Source organism: Dromiciops gliroides, chromosome 3 (assembly GCF_019393635.1).
Source record: "Dromiciops gliroides isolate mDroGli1 chromosome 3, mDroGli1.pri, whole genome shotgun sequence".
Taxonomy (NCBI): Eukaryota; Metazoa; Chordata; class Mammalia; order Microbiotheria; family Microbiotheriidae; genus Dromiciops; species Dromiciops gliroides.
Genome location: NC_057863.1, coordinates 371019711 through 371039903, shown reverse-complemented (window position 1 = coordinate 371039903; position 20193 = coordinate 371019711). Strand labels below are relative to the sequence as shown.

Here is a 20193-nt window from a genome sequence, read left to right as displayed (position 1 = left end):
GAGATAAATGAAAAATATGAGAGAATACAACAAAGTATTACTATAAAGGGCAGAAAATCAGATCGATTAATCCTGTTTGTTCAGAGGCTGAAAGAATGAGTGGAAAACACAGATTAGACTGGAGGGATAGCTCAGGAAAACATGCATAAAAACGGGCTACTATATTCTCAATGCATTTCTAAAAAATTTCAAAGAGCAAGTGTTTTTATAACTCTGATAAGGTTTCTCATAATCCCATTGGAATGCCCAATTCCAGATAGATAGGGATATATTTAATATCTTTTTGAGAAAAAATTCTTAAAATACTAATGATAACTTTTTTTGTTTCTTCCTTTTTGTTTTTTTTTGGGGGGGGGGCAATGAAGGTTAAGTGACTTGTCTAGGGTTACACAGCTAGTAAGTGTCAAGCATTAGAGGCCACATTTGAACTCAGTTCATCCTGAATCTAGGTCTGGTGCTTTATCCACTGTGCCACCTAGCTGCCCCCAATAATGATAATAACAAACAATTATATGACACTTTAAGGTTTTCAAAGTGATTTTTCATGCATTAACTCATTTGGTTCTCATAATAAAGCTATTATTACCCCCCAATTTACAGATGAAGAAACCGAGACTGAGAAAATGAGTTGTCCAGGGTCACCTAGATAGAAATTGTCTAGAGTAGGATGCAATTCTATTACTCTATCCATTGTGCCACCTAGCTGCCTCTAATAATTTTTTTTTTTTTTGCTGGGCAATGAGCGTTAAGTGACTTGCCCAGGGTCACACAGCTAGTAAGTGTCAAGTGTCTGATGCTGGATTTGAACTGAGGTACTCCTGAATCCAGGGCCAGTGCTTTATCCACTGCACCAACTAGCTGCCCTGCTGTCTCTAATAATTAACTAAAAATAAAAGCCTATGATTATAATAATGCATTATAATCATGTAACCAACCCCTGCCCCCAAATTTTTCAAGAATAGAGTTGAGGATTTTTTTATGATTGTAAAGAAAAAAAACATCTCCAATGCCATCATCCTCTCCCAATGAAGGAAAAAAAATAACAGAGAGTAGCATCCAATGAATCATACTTTCCTCAAAAGAAAACTTTACTTTCTCCTCATAAAATGTGTGGAAGAAATATAAAAATTCTAACACAAAAATAGGAAATACAAAACCTAAGAAGAAAATAATAATGGGTTTAGCGTAAATGTAAAAGAACTAGTTGAGAATAGAATGGTACTGGCACATTGCTTGCAATTAATAAATACTTGTTTATTGATTGTTGAATGATCTCTTCCCCCTGACCTAAAATCCAAACTCAAATTTTCATGAAGGTAATCCAGTTTCAATATTATTTTCTTTTTCCTTAAGATTCTCTATGATCTGAGTTCATTAGAGACTAGGGAGACTGACAACAGAATTCCCTGAGTAATATCTTTCCCTGAAATTCCCCTCCACCTCCCCACAAAAGAGGCATATACTTTTAAATTCTAATCATATGAATAAATTAATCTTATATACTTTCCCAGATTTTCCCTAAGCCAATGAGAACTCAAGCCAAGTAAGAGGTGATATTTAACAATTGCAATTACTTTGGCTATAATATACCTACCAGAAGCATATTTCTTCCCCTAAAAGTACATTTATTTAGCATGGTGAATTATCCTTTTTGTCAAAATGAGATTCTTACTTTGCCTAAAATGTTATTGCTCCCACTGGAATTGTTAAATACATTTTATTTGCTTTACCCCAAACGTGCAAATGTTTTATAGGCTGTAAGGTCTGAATTTTGCTTTTGTAAGCAATTTTCATTTTATCATACAGTTTAAAGCAATATTTTTACCTTGTTTCACTAATATTGTAAAGAGAAAGAAATAGTTTATTGAATATGCTCCCCAATTCCCCTAGAAAGAGGGTTAGTAAAATACCTGTCAAAATAACTTAAAACAAAAGTCATAAACATCTTATTATATGTCTTTTTCTGAATTCTATCTTGTGAAAGCACATGTTTTTAACAATATATTCTATTTCAGATGGAAAGTTGAACTTGAAGTCTGTGATCCTAACATTATAGGAACAAGGTACTTAAAAAGGTTTTCAAAATCCAGTGATATTCACTACAGACTTATAAGCCATACTAAATGTGATATATTCCATTGGTCCTTCATGTAGTTTTTCTTTATAAGATTCTGGCTTTATCACCTTGAGGAGAAGGAAGGAAGGAAGAAAGGAGGGAGGGAGGGAGGGAAGGAAAGAAAAAAGAGGGAGGGAGGAAAAGAAAAGAAAGAAAGGGAAAGAAAGGAAGGAAGGAGGAAGGGAGGAGGAAGGGAGGGAGAGACAGAGAAAGGGAGGGAAGGGAGGAAGAATGGAGGGAGCATAAAAAGGAAAAAAGAAAGGGAAGAGGAATAGAGGAAATACATATTTATAAAGCACGTAATTATGTGCCAAACACCATGCTCCATGCTTTCCAAATATTTTATTTGATGTAGGATACAATTAGTTGTGTGCTGGTGTTTGACAACCAGCTCTCCAATGTAAGACAAACTTTAAAATATATTCTGCATCATTAACATTTTTCTCCTTTCTTAAGTGTAGACAGTTAACAAAACAATAAATGCAGCACTGATATATAGTGTTTGCTGATTTCTGATGCAAAAATGTTCAAACTGAAAATTTAACAACAGACTTAGGTGAGTGAATTCAAACTGGCTCCAGCACTCCCCTGTATAAGATACACAGAATGGTATCTATAATAAAAAACAACATCTAACAAATACATAAGAAATGTAAATTTAAAGTCTTATGTAAGATGAGGGAATGCTATTGGCTAAGAATATCTGAAAAGGGATAAAGAATGAGTTGGTATTTGATCTGGGACATTAAAGATTGGGCAGAAATCTTAACCAAAGGTCTATAATCTTTATATAGTTTGATAACTGTATATCAATATAATTGGTAGATAGCACAATGATTAAAGTGCTGGTCTTGGAGTCAGGAAGAAGAGTTCAGATACTAATGGTATTACCTATGTCATTAATGCCTGTCTGCCTCAATTTCCTCATCTGTAAACTAAGGATAATAATAGCACTTACCTCCAAGAGTTGTGAAGATCAAATGAGATATTTATAAAGTACTTTGAAAACCTTAAAGTCCACTGAAATGCAAACCATTATTATTATTATTATCATTTATGCATTTAAAAACAGTATTCTGAGGTTGAAGGCTTCACGAGAGTGCCTTCCGGGTCTTTAACACAAAAAGGTTAAAAATCCCCATGGAATAGATGAAGAGAGGAAACCTGGATATACTCTTTTGCCATTCCTGGGATGCACTGCCTCCTTACCTCTGACTCTTAGAATCCTGACTTTTTATTAATCCTCAAACTCTGGTGCTACTTCCTCCATGAAATCATTTCTCATTCCTTTCCCTCCCCCAAATGTTACTGATTTCTCATCAAATCACCCAGCATTTGTGAATTTATATGTTGTATCTCTTGAGAGAATATAAGCTCCCAGAGGGTAGAAATTATTACTTTTTTTTTTGTCTTTCTGTCCTATGGTTTGGCAGAGTGCCTTGAATGAGATAGGTACATATTAAAATTTCATAGCATACTATGTACTGTATCATATTCCAGGGATGAAGAAGAGAATGAGCAAAGTCACAGAGACAACAAAGACCCTGGAATGGTTTTTCATTTCCTTCTCCAGCTCATTTTACTGATGAGGAAACTGAGGAAAGTAGGTTAAGTAACTTGCCCAAGGTCATACAGCTAGTATCTGAGGCTGGATTTGAACTTAGGTCTTCATAACTCCAGGCCTGCAGCTCTATTCACTGAATCATCTAGCTGTCCAGAACTTCATTGCTAACTGAAAATAAAAAATGAGGTAAAAGAAGGTAATTCCAAGTTATTGAATAATAGAGAGGGTATGGATAATGTATATTTCCTAGACATATTATATCATTAGTAAATATCCAAAGTGATTTTCCTCATATATCATTAGTAGTATTTAAATGATCAGAAAGACTTATTTGTATTTTATAATATAACCTTTTTCAGTGGGGTAAAGTAACCCCCTGCTTTTCCATATATTGTAGAACAGATACCACCAATATGTAAATGAAAAGAATTTAAACAAATACATGGATGGCTACTTTTCTTTTAAGTTAATATACAATGGGATTAGCCTTCTTTCTACAACTAATCAAACTGCAAACTCAAAACCAAAAGGTTCATCCTACAATAATTTTACCACAGATGCCTTAATATCTTTAGCCTATTTTGCTGGATATTATTATATTATGCTGGATATATCATTACCATTAATTTTCACTATTTAAGTTTCAAAATGTTTACTGTGAAAATTAATTTTTGTACATTGATCTCATTTAGATCTTTCCTCACTAATTATTTTTCTTTTCATTTACCCGCTGTTGTTGATTACTATATCCATTTATCAACTGGAGCTATTTTCATTAGAGGAAGTAGGGGTTAGTGAAGAAAACAGTGGACCAGGAGTGAGGAGATGTAATTTCCTTTTTTTTTTTTTTTTTTAGTATTTCATGTTTAATATTTGAGGGAAAAGTACCACTGACATCAATTTTTTTTTTCTCACAAAATCCTTATTCAAATTGTGCAAAACTACAGGGTCCACAGAAAATTTGGGAAACAATATCCTAGAAGATAGCAACAGTAGCTCACATTTATATAGTACTTTTAGGTTTGCAAAGCACTTTACACAAATTATCTCATTGGACCCTCACAACAGCCCTGTGAGGTAGGTGATAATATCATCCCTATTTACAGATGAAAAACCTGACGCATAGAGGGGTTAAATGACTTCCCGAAGGTCACCCAGTTAGTAAATGTCTCAGGTTAGTTTAGAACCTAGGCTTTCCTGAGTAAAGGAGTATGGGCCAAGATTATATCTAGGTTCAAAAGAATAGATCAACATTGGTTCCCAGCTTCTGTACTCCATTTTTCCGAAAAGCAGCATGAGATAGAAGGTATCCCTACTCCTCCTAAAACTAATCCATTCCAATGACACTACTGATCCCTTTCCTCCTGCCTTCTCTAAGACCTTACTCTGCAATCCTGATAACACCTCCTCCATTTCTGACTGCAAGAACAAGTTCAGGTCTCTCCAAACCTAGCAAAGTCTTCCTTGACCCTCCTAGCTACTTACTTACTCTACTTACTTTACTTACTTACTTACTTACTTACTTACTTACTTACTTACTTACTTACTTACTTACTTACTTACTTACTTACTTACTTACTTACTTAATTGGCTGCTGTCTTGTCTCTATTCTCTCCTTTACTGTTGAACTTCTTGAAAAACGTTTCCACAAGAGATGTAGTTTCTTAACCGTATTATGGCATTAATTGTGTGACTACAAGCTCTCTGAGACTCATTTTCCTCATTTGTGAACTGAGGGGAGGGGTATGACCTGAGATTCCTTTCCACTTTTAAGATCTGATCCTAAATAATATGTAAGCGATTATTTCCTTACCTGGATTTTTCCAATTCTTGCTCAGACCAAAGTTGAGTTTGAAATAGTAATTGAAATATCTAAAAATTTTCCAAAATTATGTCTTTTTTTTTTTTTTTTGGTGAGGTGGTTGGGGATAAATGACTTGCCCAGGGTCACACAGCTAGTAAGTGTCAAGTGTCTGAGGCCGGATTTGAACTCAGGTCCTCCTGAATCCACTGTCGGTGTTTTATCCACTGTGCCACCTAGCTGCCCCTGTCTCTCTATATTAAACCCACTGTTACCTTTTATCTCTCCTATTTTACATGGTCTCAAAGGTGAATGACATTTCCACTCCCACTTGTACAAGTTCTTAGGATATAATTAATTTCTAAGTAACTAAATCTTCAAAGCATCTACATCTTCTTTCATGAACTTCTTTCTTGTATTAGATTTCAGTTCCCTCTCAACAATATTAATCCTCCTCTTTTTACTTTGAAAGAAAAGTTGGAAGCAAGATGCTTGTTAAATAGTTTTGCCTTTTTATTTCCTAACAAAAGGGACAATGTACCCCACCCATCACCCTCTCACATCTCTGTTCCCCTGTACTTCTGCAAAAGAAAATAAACAAAAAAAGAATCCCTCTTTCTGCAGGATTAGCATTTTTGCCAGCCTCAGCTCATTTTCAGTTTTAAGAATTCCCGATCTGTTCTATTTCAGCTTCCCACCACTCATTTTCTACCATTTTAAGAAAACAGAAATCCTAGAGTTTGGTGGCATGCCACAGTCAATGTAATAAAAGATCTTATGATATCACTGCCCCTGAACAAAGTGCTACAGTTATCTTCAGGATTAAATAGTTTGAATTTTCTCAATTAATTTAGAACTCATTATGTAATATGCTTTATTTTATGGCTACTCACCTTGTACCCAACTGGAAGATCCTGACAATCTTGAGAACAGCCACTAATTTTCTTACTCAAACATTCATTTATATGGCAGTTTCTCTCATCTGAGCCATCACCACAGTCATCCTTATTGTCACAAAGACCTCCACTGGGAATGCATCTACCATTTTTACACATAAAAAATGAACTGTTGCATGACTGTTCTGGAAAAAGAAAAAAAAAACAAATGGAACATAAAGAGCAAGCCATGGCTTTGTATTACAACTATTCATAAAACATATATCACTATAATAACTTATCTGTCACAGTTATAGTAAAATATGTAGGATACTTTCTACTAGATGTTATATTTTTAAGGGACATAACAATCCAAGGACACATCATACTTGTGTGCAGAACACTTCTGATACATTAAATAAGTTTTAACTTGAAAATGGAGACTCCAAATAAAATCTCTATAGCAAAAACCAATGGGAAAATGTTGCTTTGATCTATAATGTAAAGAATGAATTCAAAAACATGAAGCTAGCCTGACATTTCCCTCGAGTCATAGGTCTCTGAGAAATAGTATGTCCTGACAAACTAAGTACCTGAAATAGGTAGATAATCTTGAATTCTTTTCCTTATCTAGAAATATAACATTGAGATTTTTAAGTCAAGGGGAAAGGAGGAAATTTTGGTGACCAATAGCAATTTCAAATATAACTGGGGAAAAAATGTTGGGTTTTGGAGCCATTTGTAACTTTTATGATTCTAGCAGTTGGAATGTTATACATATCAAAAGAAATGACATTTACATGTAAACTAATATTATGGGTAAACTTAGAATATGTGGATGTGTTGTGTTCTTTAAGACCAGCAAAGTGTTCAAGAAGTGACAGATATAGATAAGACATCTACAGAGACACACACATATTTGTGTGTGCCTTAATCATTTTAAATGACATTTTTCACAGAAGTTTGCTGGACTTTTTGCAATAAATACACAACTTCCTCTAGAAAGAATCATATTCTCTTTAGAAGTTATATAATTAATTTTGCTTTGCTTTTAAAAAATAACTGTATATTCATTCCTTCTATGTAACTCATAACTTCTTTCATGGTTCATTGCCTTCAAACAGACACACAGGAAAGCCATTTTGAGATTAAATATACAAATAATTTGGGTTAATAAAGATTTTTAGCCTTGAGCAAGCTAGGTTATTTCCTCTAAACTACCTATTTGCTAAGTTAGACATGCTTAAATTTTTCCTACTAGTACCTGATTGGGACTTCTTATAACTATGCCATATACAGATGTTAATAGCAAATTTACTCTGTGAAAACAAAACTTTTCAAAAACACACGTGGTATAGTCTGAAGAACTTTTGACGGAAAATGCTATCTACTTTCAGTGGGAGAATAAAAACAAGTCTGAGTACAGAATGAAGCATAATTTTTACTTGATTTTTCTTGCTTTTTTGCAACATCGCTAATAGGGAAATATGTTTTGCATGACTTCATATATATAACTGATATTACATGGCTCACCTTCTCAATGAGTGGGGAGGGGCAGGTAGGAGAGATAAAATTCAGAACTCAATTTTTTAAATGATATTTTATAAATAAATAATAAACCTATTTTTTTTAAAAGAAAACACTCAAAAACTATATATGGTATAAATATATTCTGAACCTGCACTTTTGCACTTTGCATTTAATGGCGCTTCATCAGAGTGGTCAGGGCAATCAAAATCTCCATCACACTGCCACTGAGAATTTAAAAGACATCTCCCATCAGCACAGCTGAATTCCTCAGGACTACATTGACGATATCCTAGAGACAAAGCAGTAACAATTTTTAATGCTCCATAGAACAAATATTCATTACAAATATAACCATTCTTTACAGTCAACACTTAATTAACTGTGTGTATTAATTGTGTGTGTTAGGTGAGCTATTGTCTTTTCCCTTCTGGGTTCGGATACTGTATTCTTCAAGCAGGGAAAATGGCTATGAGAGGATATGCCAAAAGCCAGCTGGTAAACCTGCAAAATTTTATTTCCTGTAATATGTTGAACAGGTGATAAGGAGCCAGGGATGTAACCCAATCAGTTGAGAAATACCTAGTTTTCTATTATCTGTGTAAACACATCCCTTCATTGGTGTGGAGAAATTCAATGTGGATGCCATTATACAGGTTTCCAAGATTAATCTTGTTTTCACATAGTGCCATAAATGTGTTACCAACACTGCAAATGCATGTACTGATAAGCAGTTAAAATGATCAGACTCACAAGCTATAATGACTTTTTTTTAACCTCTAAGTAATATTCAAATTGGAGCAACATTGCTACTAACCATGGCAAAATCATTAAGGAAATCACATCCAGGTTTATAGATCCATTAGTATAAACAAGGAAGAAATCTCCTTTTACCAAAAGCAAGCAATTTAGAGCTATTTTTTAGACTCAAAGAGTAAACATTGATTTATTCATTTGTGTGCACATGCAAGAAAGTATATGTGTATATACACATATATTCTTTAAATAAGTCTTGATCAATGTTTGTTTTTAATTTTGTAGGAATATGTATCAATCATATTAGGAAATCTTTTAGATGACAATTGGCTACTGACATTTATTTGGGGAGCTTTGTAAATCTTCATCTTTCTCTATCTAGAATGATGGCATAGCAGGTTAAAATTTTGTTTTAATAAAACTCATAATATTCAACTGAGTTCTGTTCTGGAAAAAGAACTAAAAGGGAATCATAAGATGGTCTAAGCATTAAGCTACCCTACTCATTTTTGAGAGAGTCCCATAAGGCATCAGCTCTATAAGGAGAAGAAATTCCTTTGGCTCATGATAGCATATTCATATCCAACACATTTTAAATTGTATATCCATGTTTCTATTTTCTTACATGTACAATTAGCAATTTATGCTTTAATATCAGTGAGATACAAGATTTTATCTTGAATAATTTTTTACAAAGACATTTGAGAATGAATTTAATGTAGGACAAAGCTATATACACACTATAATTATATAAATGGTTTTAATATATTTTAATATGTAAATATATACATATGCATATAAATATATGTATATTATGCAATCAGTCAAATTAATTATTGAACTTAATGGGATTAGGCAGAATTTCTTCCCTAGGATTTTGGTTGCATTTCCTACACCAGTGAAGACTGCAACCGTTCTCTGCCTCAGTAGATATCTTTCAGAAATTGCTATAGTCAAAGTAAATTAGCACCTGGCAGTCAGCCTTTTGGTAATGAGTGTTTCCCGAGTTAGCTAGTCTGATCCTCTGGGATAACCATAATAGTCCTTTGCTAATATCGTGCTCAAGGCTATACAACTTGCTAGGACCAGGCACAATTTATGTTTTTTTCTCATAATCATAAATATTTTCATGGACATCTCTATTTCACTCTGAAGCATGAGAGTAAGACTTTGGTAGACATTACATGAATAAGCTAAATGAAAATTAAGATTTAGTTGGTGTGGTTCATTTCAGCATATTGAAGAGTCAAAGTAGACCCTTTCTTTTCCCTCCATCATGAGTGGTTTGGTCATGCATGAGCACACATATGCATACATACACAACACACAATTTAGTGATGGAAATCAAACAAGCATTTGCCTTTCATAAGAACAAAGAAAATGGGTTGAGTTTTCTCTAAGAATTTGCTCTTCTCCTAGAACCTAGCTGTACACTGCTATAATAAGATGACATGGATTTTTTTTTTTTTTACTTTGGACCCTTAGTGTTTTGTTTTGTTTGGTTTTGAATCCAGTCCCATCACATCTTTGAAAAGAATCTTTACTTAAATGGAGAGTTTCTTAGCTGGGAACTACAGTTATTTATACTTGCCACATTCCAGTGACTCATCAGATCCATCTCCACAGTCATCATCATGGTCACAAACAAACTGCTTGGGCACACAGACTTTATTATGGCACATGAAAGCATTTTCATCACAAGTGTTATTGGGAGCTGCAAAAAAAAGAATCAGGGGATCAAAATTAGGAAAAAACCTAATAACTCATTATTTACTTTCTGTGTAAAAAAAATCATTTCTCTAAATTATATATGTTATGTACAATCTTTTAATTCATAATTATTTGGGAGAATTTGATTCAATTGACAATGTGTTAAATGAGTGAAAACCCTAGGAAGGGTGAAGGGATAGAAACAACAACAATCAAGGAAATTACTGTTAACATGGGCTCTATATCAAATATGAAATTTTGTCTAGATCAATGTGTGAATGGTACTGCAAAGCCCGTTACAAATGAGGGCCTCTGAGGAAAATGAAGATTAATTCTTTTTCTGCCTAAAACCTCTAAACTTAATGAAGGCTTATGAAACTCAAGTTAATCACTCCACTTCTAACTCAGAGCCTTTTTAAAAAAAAAATTCAGACACCAGTGTCTTATTTGGCATTAACTCTTCCAAGTCCCTGGAGTATCATTTAATATATCACAGTAGAGTTTACAAAATGGGACCCCAGTGGCTCAAAAGAGTTAATTTGCCTCTTAAAGTGTACAATTCACTACAAAGGAATTCTTTAGGGCACCATCTGGCTCCCTGAGTACATGCACGATTAGTTAATATGCAGCCCTCAGTGGCACCATTAACCTTTAAAGCCACATGGATCAGTTTCAAGTTGAGAATAAATGATCCTAGAACAATATCATCACAGCAGCATACATACATGTGATCTCAAGTTGTTCACTTCCTTTCTTTTCTCTACACACATACATACAAACACACATTCCCATACACATGTACACCTGCATACAAGGTATACACCTTCTCTGAAAAATAGTGATGGCCTCAAGTGGATTTGTAAAGACAGGATATAAGAATGAGAATTGGTTTAAATTACTTTAATCCTTTAAGGAAACCATATTCCGTGTACAATTGTTTTTGCTAAGCTGATAAGTCCTACCAGCATCCCTTACATGAACTTGCAACCAATCATTCAAAGATCATTTTAAAAATGCTGATGGATCATGGAAGGAACATTTTTAATATTATAATTAATACAACTATTAAGTAATTCCCTGAAAATTCTCCAAGATGACTGAGGTACAGAAATAAAATACACTGTTGAATTCCTATAAGTGTTGATTGGATCCTCATGGAATCCTTGTGCTATATCGGTTACACCATTTTTAGATGATAAATGACTAAGTCATCTCTAGGAATAGCATGTGTTTAATGATATTCTGATCAGAAGTTATCCAAGATAAGGACAGCTAAAGATAAGAAGTAGCTAAAACAGGTAAAATAAAACCCAATCTTATTTCTCTCCTTTGGGCTTAAAAAGTAATTGAAATTAGCATGGTCCTCCAAAGAAAATGACTTGTTTTTTCATGGATTTCATGGCCCATAATTACTGGGGATGAGGAAATGTGTATAGACAGAGATACATAATGATGGAGAAATACCAATACTGATGAGGTTATTGAAGTAAAATGAAATCTAAAATACAAAAACATTGTTAAAACCAGTGTTATTCATAATTTTTGTGTAAAGAAAGAAAAATTCCAAAGCTCACAACAAAGATTTTTCAGACCAGTGTTATAACACTGCAATAATAATAATGTCCCTTCTGATTATTTGTTATAATACCCATTGATCCAGGAGTAGTGAAATGATACAATAAAGGAAGATAAGCACAGGAAATCTTAGGGTTCTTTTTCACTGAGCAAAATTTAGAACTTACCACAGCCAGCTGTTGAGAGTTCATCACTTCCATTTGGACAATCCCTTTCACCATCACAAAGCCAGTGTTGAGGCACACAAGCATGGGAACCTAAACAGCTAAACATATCAGCTGCACAGGTCACAGCCCCTGAAATGCACAATGGAAATGTCAGAAGAATTTGGGAAATTTAACACAAAATGTATTTTCTGTGGGGAGAAGAAAGCTAAGGTACTAGTAATAATCTGTGTGCATGTTCACATATATCTATATATGTATATGCATACATATATATGTTTATATATGTACTATGTACACATTAAGAAGTATATATGCACATATACCTATATATACACATACATAAATACAAACATACATGTTTCCATTGATGTCACCATTGCCGGTGAACTTATATCATATTAAGAATACTGTACCAAGTGATGAGACATGCTTTTCCTTTAATTTCTTGTTATTATACTTTAAATTTCCCCATGATCTTTTCCCAGACTGGATGGAGAAGTAATTTCAGTAACTCTAATTTTCCTTTTCCCCATCTCAATCTAGATTGTGATCTATACAATGATTGAAATACACAAAAATCTTATGCTAAATTTACTTTTTTTTTTACTTTAAGAATGAAAGAACCATTTATGAAAATTATAAAGATAACATTTAGAAATTATTCAAAATAGCATAAAAGAGAGAAAAAAAGATAGAAAAAAATTATTAATTAAATTGAGACCAGCTTTCTCCTATCACTGAAACTAGGAATCAGTAGGATTTGAGTAGATCTGTGATTTATTTCTTGCTCTGCCCTCCAACTATTATATAGAATTTCCTTCCAATCAGTTGAACTAAAGAAAATGAATACCTACAATGTGAAAATTACTTGATACAGCATACACCTCAGGTATATATATATATTTGCAGGGCAATGAGGGTTAAGTGACTTGCCCAGGGTCACACAGCTAGTAAGTGTCGAGTGTCTGAGGCCAGATTTGAACTCAGGTCCTCCTGAACCCAGGGCTAGTGCTTTATCTACTGTGCTACCTAGCTGCCCCTCAGGTATATTTTTAAAGTCTTAATTAAATACTTCCATTTTGAATTGATTTATCTACTGCATATCAGTATTTATTTATCCAATATGTACTAACAAAAAGAGTTTCATGAGATTTCTTCTGCTTCTTAATCATCCACAGAACTCAAGTAGTTCTTTTTTTTTTTTTTGGTGGGGCAATGAGGGCTAAGTGATTTGCCCAGGGTCACAAAGCCAGTAAATGTCTAGTGTGTGAGGCTAGATTTGAACTTGGGTCCTCCTGAATCAAGGGCTGGTGCTTTATCCACTAGGCCACCTAGCTGCCCCAGAACTCAAATAGTTCTTATGGATTTCACAAAAGCATACAACTCATCTGACATCAAATACTAAATAAGGAAGAAGAAATCTAATGACTCTTTCATATCACAGCCTTTTAAGTACTTCTTTTATTAAAAATCCCTAGTTCTTTCAATCAGTTCCAATATGGAAAAATACTGTGTACCTTCACCATTCTGATTAGCCTTCTGTGAATACTCTTCATCATATAATGATGATACTAATACCAGTAGATAACATTTATATACAACTTTATTCTCACATAAATGATTCCATTTGATCTTCACAGCTCTGTCAGGTAGGTACCATTATTTTCCCTCTTTTAGAAATAAAGAAACTGAGGCTGAGAGAAGTTATATGATTTGTCCAGCATCGCATAGCTAAGAAGTCAGAAATGGAATCTGCACCTGAATCTTCTTGACTCCAAGTCCTCTGCTTATTGTATCTTAATGTCTTATCAATGTCCTTTCTAAAATGTAGCACCTGTTGTATTGGGGGGCGGCTAGGTGGCACAATGGATAAAGCACCGGCCCTGGATTCAGGAGGACCTGAGATCAAATCTGGTCTCAGACACTTGACACTTACTAGCCGTGTGACCCTGGGTAAGTCACTTAACCCTCATTGACCCACAAAAAAAATGTAGCACCTAGAAATGAACACAATTATCTAGATGTGTGTAGCCTGACAAGGAAAGAGGGTAGAGACATCACCTCCCTAAATCTGGACACTGTGTTTCTCAATACAACCCAAGATAAGCTTTTGGGACACACTATATCATGCTACTGACTCATATTGAGATTTCAGTCTGTTCAAAGCTCCATCTACACACATGCACACATATATACAATACACTTCTATACTTCTCAAAAGTACAAAAATACACTTGTATTTTTGAAAGTTGATTTTATTTTGGAACCCAAAAATAAGACTTTATCTTTATCCTTCTTAAATTTTCTTCTATTAGATTTGACCTGAAAATCTAGTCTATGGAGAGGAGACTTTTCTATATTCTGATCCTGTCTTCTAGTGTGTTTGCTACACTCACAGCTTTGTTTCATCTATAAATGGTATATCATGACATCTGGGCCTTTATCCAAATCACTGATTCAAATATGAAATTGTATAATTCTTCCTATGTACCCAAGTACCATGTGAAGAACTGTTAACATCATTTAAGAGGAAGCTGGGAGTTATAGTTTCATAGTTATAAAGATGGAAACAACATCTGTCATCATCTAATACAACTATATCATTTTTGGGGGGATTACCATTTTATTTTATTTTTTTAAATTAATAAAGTATTTTATTTTTTTCCCATTACATGTAAAGATAGTTCTCAACTTTTGTTTATACAAGCTTTCCAATTTCAGATTTTTCTCCCTCCCTCCCTTCCCTTCCCTCTCCCCAAGACAGCAGGTAATTTGATATAGGTTTTATATATATATATATATATATATATATATATATATATATTTATATTTATATTTATATATTTACAGATGAAGAAACTGAGGCCTGGACAAGTTAAATGTCTTGCCCAAGATCATCCAAGTAAATGGCAGAGCTAGAATTTGAACTCAGGTCCTCTTAGGTCAAACTCTTGTCTCTATCCAGTGCACTACAGCCGCCTCTGTTGGATCTTATCATATTCATTCAGAAGAAACATGCTTAAGGTGGAACATTTTAAAAGGAGACTAGGGATCAATTTTCAAAATTTTGTAAAGAAAAGAATGAAAAAGTCCTTCAATAAAATGGAAAGTTCCACATACAATGTTTTTGTCATATATAAAAACCCAGAAAGCTACCAAAAAGACATTAGGACTACTGATCTATCTGTTTTTGCTTTCTCATCACTATAAAATCATTATGAAAATAGTCAATGCACATATCAAGGGTATTCTCAGTCTAAATATGAGAAGGTATCAGGAAGGTTTCCATAGTCATTTTACTACAGATGAACATATTTTTGTGTGTCATGAGTGACTAGGGAGGAGAAAAGACTATAAGATCCTGCTGTGCTTGTTGATTTTAGGGAAAAATTTGATTTGCTACAAGAAAATACAGGCTTAAAAGCTCATTTCAATCAAGATTTCCCTCATGTGTACAACAAAATCATACAAGACTTCCTTACAGGAAAGACTGCAAAGATAACTACTCAATGACCTGCTGAATAGCAACATTTTATGACATAATAAGACATATTTAAAGATATTTCCAGTGTTTTTGATGATGCCCTGGAGGAGATACAGAAAAAAAAAATTCTTAAATGAGGTTCATCAAATACTCCTGTTTATATATGACTTCAGACTAATCTGGTTTACTAGATAATTTCCTCAGTGAAATCCACGATTCTGAAAAAAAAAAAAAGATCCTCCTAACCATCCACACTACAAAAGAATAGTGGATGAAAAAACATACTTCTCAGACTATCACTTGTAGCTGAACAGGCAGAGCATTAAATCAATCAGGACTTGTACCGTGGGCAGGTAAAGCAGGAAATAGATAATGAAATGGGTCAAGAATCGACTAGGAAGGAAATCAAAAATCCTCAGAGCCAGCAAGAACTGAAAAAAGATTACTTTCCCCCCAAATCCCCAAGAAATAGGTAGTTTGACATAATTGAAAGTACGACACAGTTACTTCAATATGATCCAGCCTGAGGAATTCCTCTTCAGTTATGCTGAATTAGATGACATCCAGTGGCAAAACCTGGTTCTAGGACAACTTCCCTGAACCAGTTCCAATTCAACCCAGGGAATGGAGAACCTTCGGGTAATAATCCTTAGGGACAGTTTATCCCAGAGCGAAGTTACCCCAAGCAAAGCATACAATACTCACTACTCTTATACCCTAACCTCCATGGAGCCGGCCCAGACCTGAAGGGTAAGATACTGTGTCATTTGCATCTTGTCACCCCTTTCTCCTCTGGAGTTCTTCCTAGCATAGAAGATGAGATAGCCCAATCACTACTTCTTAATGAAGAGATTTTAGGATTCAATAAATTTCTAGGCTTGACCCAGCTGTGAAGCTGTAATATGTCACTGTGCTAGGAACTTGCCATTTTGTTTTCCTTTTTCAGACCTGAAAATCATTCTCTTGTAGTCAAATAATAATGTTCTTTCAACCCCAAGTGAATAGAAATTCTTTTTCAAGATAGATCATATTGAAGAAATTATTCCCATGCTTTTAATTATTCCAAAATGTTCACTGTTGCTAAAGCCTCACTTTTTTAAAAATTTTTTTATTTTTAGTAAGGCAGTTGGGGTTAAGTGACTTGCCCACGGTCACACAGCTAGTTAGCGATAAGTGTCTGAGGCCGGATTTGAACTCAGGTACTCCTGACTCCAGGGCCAGTGCTCTATCCACTGCGCCATCTAGCTGCCCCTAAAGCCTCACTTTTAAACAATATTCTCCCAGAATTCTATGTAACTATAAATTTTGGAACATTGTCATTTCAGAATAATTAAAGCCATCAATTATTTAAGGGACAACAGAAAGAATCATAGAGATTTCAAACCAACTGTATTATGGTACCATCAAAAAATTACACATGAGAAAGACATAAAACACATCAAGGACACGGATAAACATATAGGCTGGTCACATAGTGAGAATAAAAAAACTAGGATGAGGAGGTATAGGGGGTTGCAATCTTTTTAGCTAGAGAGAATACTTGTGCTGATAAAACCATGGGTGGGCAAAGTGAAAGAAAGAAAGAAATCTAAGTAAATTCATTTAGCAGGTTTGTGTGGTAGGGGGAAAATGCCTTAGAGTAACAAAATCCTGGGTTTGAATCTGTTACTTAAGACCTCTTTGATGTTGGGCAAAATCACTTTTATTTTTTTTTTTTAGGCCCCAGTCACTCCTTTATAAAATTATATGATTGGACTACATTATATCTAATGGCCATTCCAACTCTAAATTCTTGATTTAAATCTTTTAATTATGGCAAATGGGCTAATTTAAGTTTAAAATGTGCAAATATATGTCTTTTTTTTAAAGACACGTTTGTATCTTCAATCCTATTTCCTCCACTTCTAAATGTCAGATGCTAAGTTATTTCCTTACTCCTCCTCAAAATAATTAAACAATATTGATATTATAGCTTACCACAGATTGAATCACTTTCATCTAATCCATCTCCACAGTCATCTTCCCCATCACAAATCCATTGCTTAGAGATACATTTTTGTGAAGAGCAAGGAAACTGGTTCCAAGAGCAAGAGGAATCTAGAAGACATCAATCACTCCTTGAAAACTATTTTTAAAAAATAAATCTGGAGTCAGTCACTTATTAGCTGTGCGATCCTGGGCAAGTCATTTAACTTCTATCTGTCTCAGTAGCTCAGTTATAATATGTGTATTGTACTATACCCATCTCATAGGGTTTTAATGAGGATGAAATGAGATAATATTTATAAAGTATTTAGCACATTACCTGGCACATAATACTTAAAATAATACTCATTTCCTTCCTTCATTAATTTATTTCTATCAATATCTCTATGGGATTTTCCCAGTTTTTTCCTTTAATAACTTAAAATGCTATGCCAATTGTTATAGATATAGTTAACTAGTTTTAAAACAATTTTTATCATGACATTAAACATAATGCATTTTTCCTATTTATCTCTGACATCAATGAGATAAACCATCCAACCACAAAGACTCTGCCTTCCACTACTAGCAATGCTATTCTTCCATTGTGAATTGCAATAAAGTGTTGTTAATGGTACTTTTTCAGTTGCTTTTCATCTCAACTCTCTTGCATTACATGCCATTCCCTCTCACTTAATACTCCCCTTTCCATTACCCTGTCCAATCCCAAATTCCTTGAGTTTATTTTTACAGCTATTTTCTTTTCCCTTTGTTTTGCTTTTCTCTTTCTTGGCTCAGAAGAAAGGATTTTCAAAATCCTCCCTGTCTTCCAATTCTTGTCTATTCTATTAATTTCAATGACATCAATTTGTAATACCCCTTTTACTAATTTGCTTTTTTAAATTCAACTATCTTTATTATCTCTTCTCCCTTCTCAATGTTAGGTCTTGAAAGGTTAATTCTCAAAAGAAGTTCACAGATGTGGTTTTGTTATCTAAGTCCCAAGGGCCAGGTTCTTTCATTGTCCTCTCCTTGATCCATTTTCTCTTTTAATGACCTACCATTCTCCCTTTTAACCTAACATCCAAGGGTAACCTGCTCAGAGTCATGCATCTCTGAAGTTCCAACAACTTCATCCTCCACAATGGGAGTTAATACCAAGGAACATGACCTTGGCTTTGAAAAGCACAAGCTCTGGAATGTCCTACCTAGCAAGAAAAAAAAAACCCTTTAATGTGCATCTAATAATTGAAGAAAGAAATGGCAAATTACTCCAGTATCTTTGCCAAAAAAAAAAAAAACCCAGATGGTCCCAAAGAGTTGGAGATGGCTGATCAGCAACAACAACAATTATGGACTTTATTTCTGTTATCTGAGGAATAATAGCCTTAGCTAAAATCAGAGGGACTTGCCACCAGGGTGGGAATAAAATATTAAATTTTCAAGGCATGTATATTCTCAGAAAAAATTATCAAGGTATAATATGATTGTGATCTGCACCAGTGGCACAACTACCCACACCAACAAAATTATAGATCCTTTGAGTGCTTAAATATTGATCTTGATAAATGAAATAATGAACTGGTAAACCCTTGTGAAGACCTGACACATAAACCTAAGCTGTCTCCACTATACATCTACAACTACTGAAAAATGTAGCTGAAAATGAGTAAGGCTAAAACTTAATCACAGATACACAAATAAATAAAAAGATATAACAATTTAATGGCTCTCTTTCAGGAATTATGAATCTACATAATCTATTTTTAAAGTTCTCTTTTAGTCTTGTTGGGAACTTGGCTATAATATAAAGATATATAGCTTCTTAATCAAACAGACTATACCTTCACATTTCATGATGACATTTACTTTTAAGCGAGTTTGACATTTCATAAAAAAAATCCATTTTTAATCATTTTCTACTACTTTCTACAGAGGCTACTTTATTTCTTCTAAAAAATTCAAAGGTATTGAATACATGTTTTCCTACTAGTAGAAAATGCTTCATTTATTTCCCTAGATTTCATAAAGTCCAGGATTTTATGTGATGGGGAAAATAACCTAGTTTATGACTGTATTTTTTCTATATATAATCACCCAACAACAACAGCAACAACAAATAACAAACTTGATACAAATAAATTGTGGCTTGGGTGGGGGGGAAGTGCTCACCACAATGGAATTCATCAACTCCATCTTCACAGTCTTTCTGTCCATCACATATCCAAGTGTTCAAAATACATCTTCCACTAGGACAACCAAAATAATTCTCTTCACATTTGGGTTTGCTTTGAACTGTGGTAAAATACAGAATGCAGTATCAAATTAAATCATTTAAAACCAACTGTATTCTCAATGTCAGAGGATAACTAAGTATTACTTATTACTTATCTTTTGTATTTGGGGTTTGGGTGTAGGGAATGGGAAAGGCTGTGTTAGAGTAATCAAAAGTAAGTGAAGCAAAAGAAAATCAAATTATTGTCTCTAGGGTCACAGATTGAAAGAGTTGACTTCTTTTATGCCCTTTTATATGGCAAGAAAAAATGTTTTTAAGAGCCAATGAATGGTTTGGGGAGTGAAACTTTATACTACTGACAACTGTTTATTCCACTAATTGACATCCTGAATTTTTAGACTATGGCTGAAGTATTTA

At 34.1% G+C, this 20193-nt stretch overlaps 1 protein-coding gene across 1 annotated transcript in view; it reads right to left on the bottom strand.

Moving 5' to 3' along the window:
- Nucleotides 1-20193, bottom strand: part of LRP1B (LDL receptor related protein 1B) — a 2279180-nt gene that overhangs the window by 394638 nt on the left and 1864349 nt on the right. Inside the window, 6 exon segments of the mRNA XM_043994810.1 lie at nucleotides 6375-6562; nucleotides 8035-8175; nucleotides 10231-10353; nucleotides 12092-12220; nucleotides 17553-17672; nucleotides 19713-19835. Coding sequence (XP_043850745.1) covers nucleotides 6375-6562; nucleotides 8035-8175; nucleotides 10231-10353; nucleotides 12092-12220; nucleotides 17553-17672; nucleotides 19713-19835 — 824 coding nt within the window.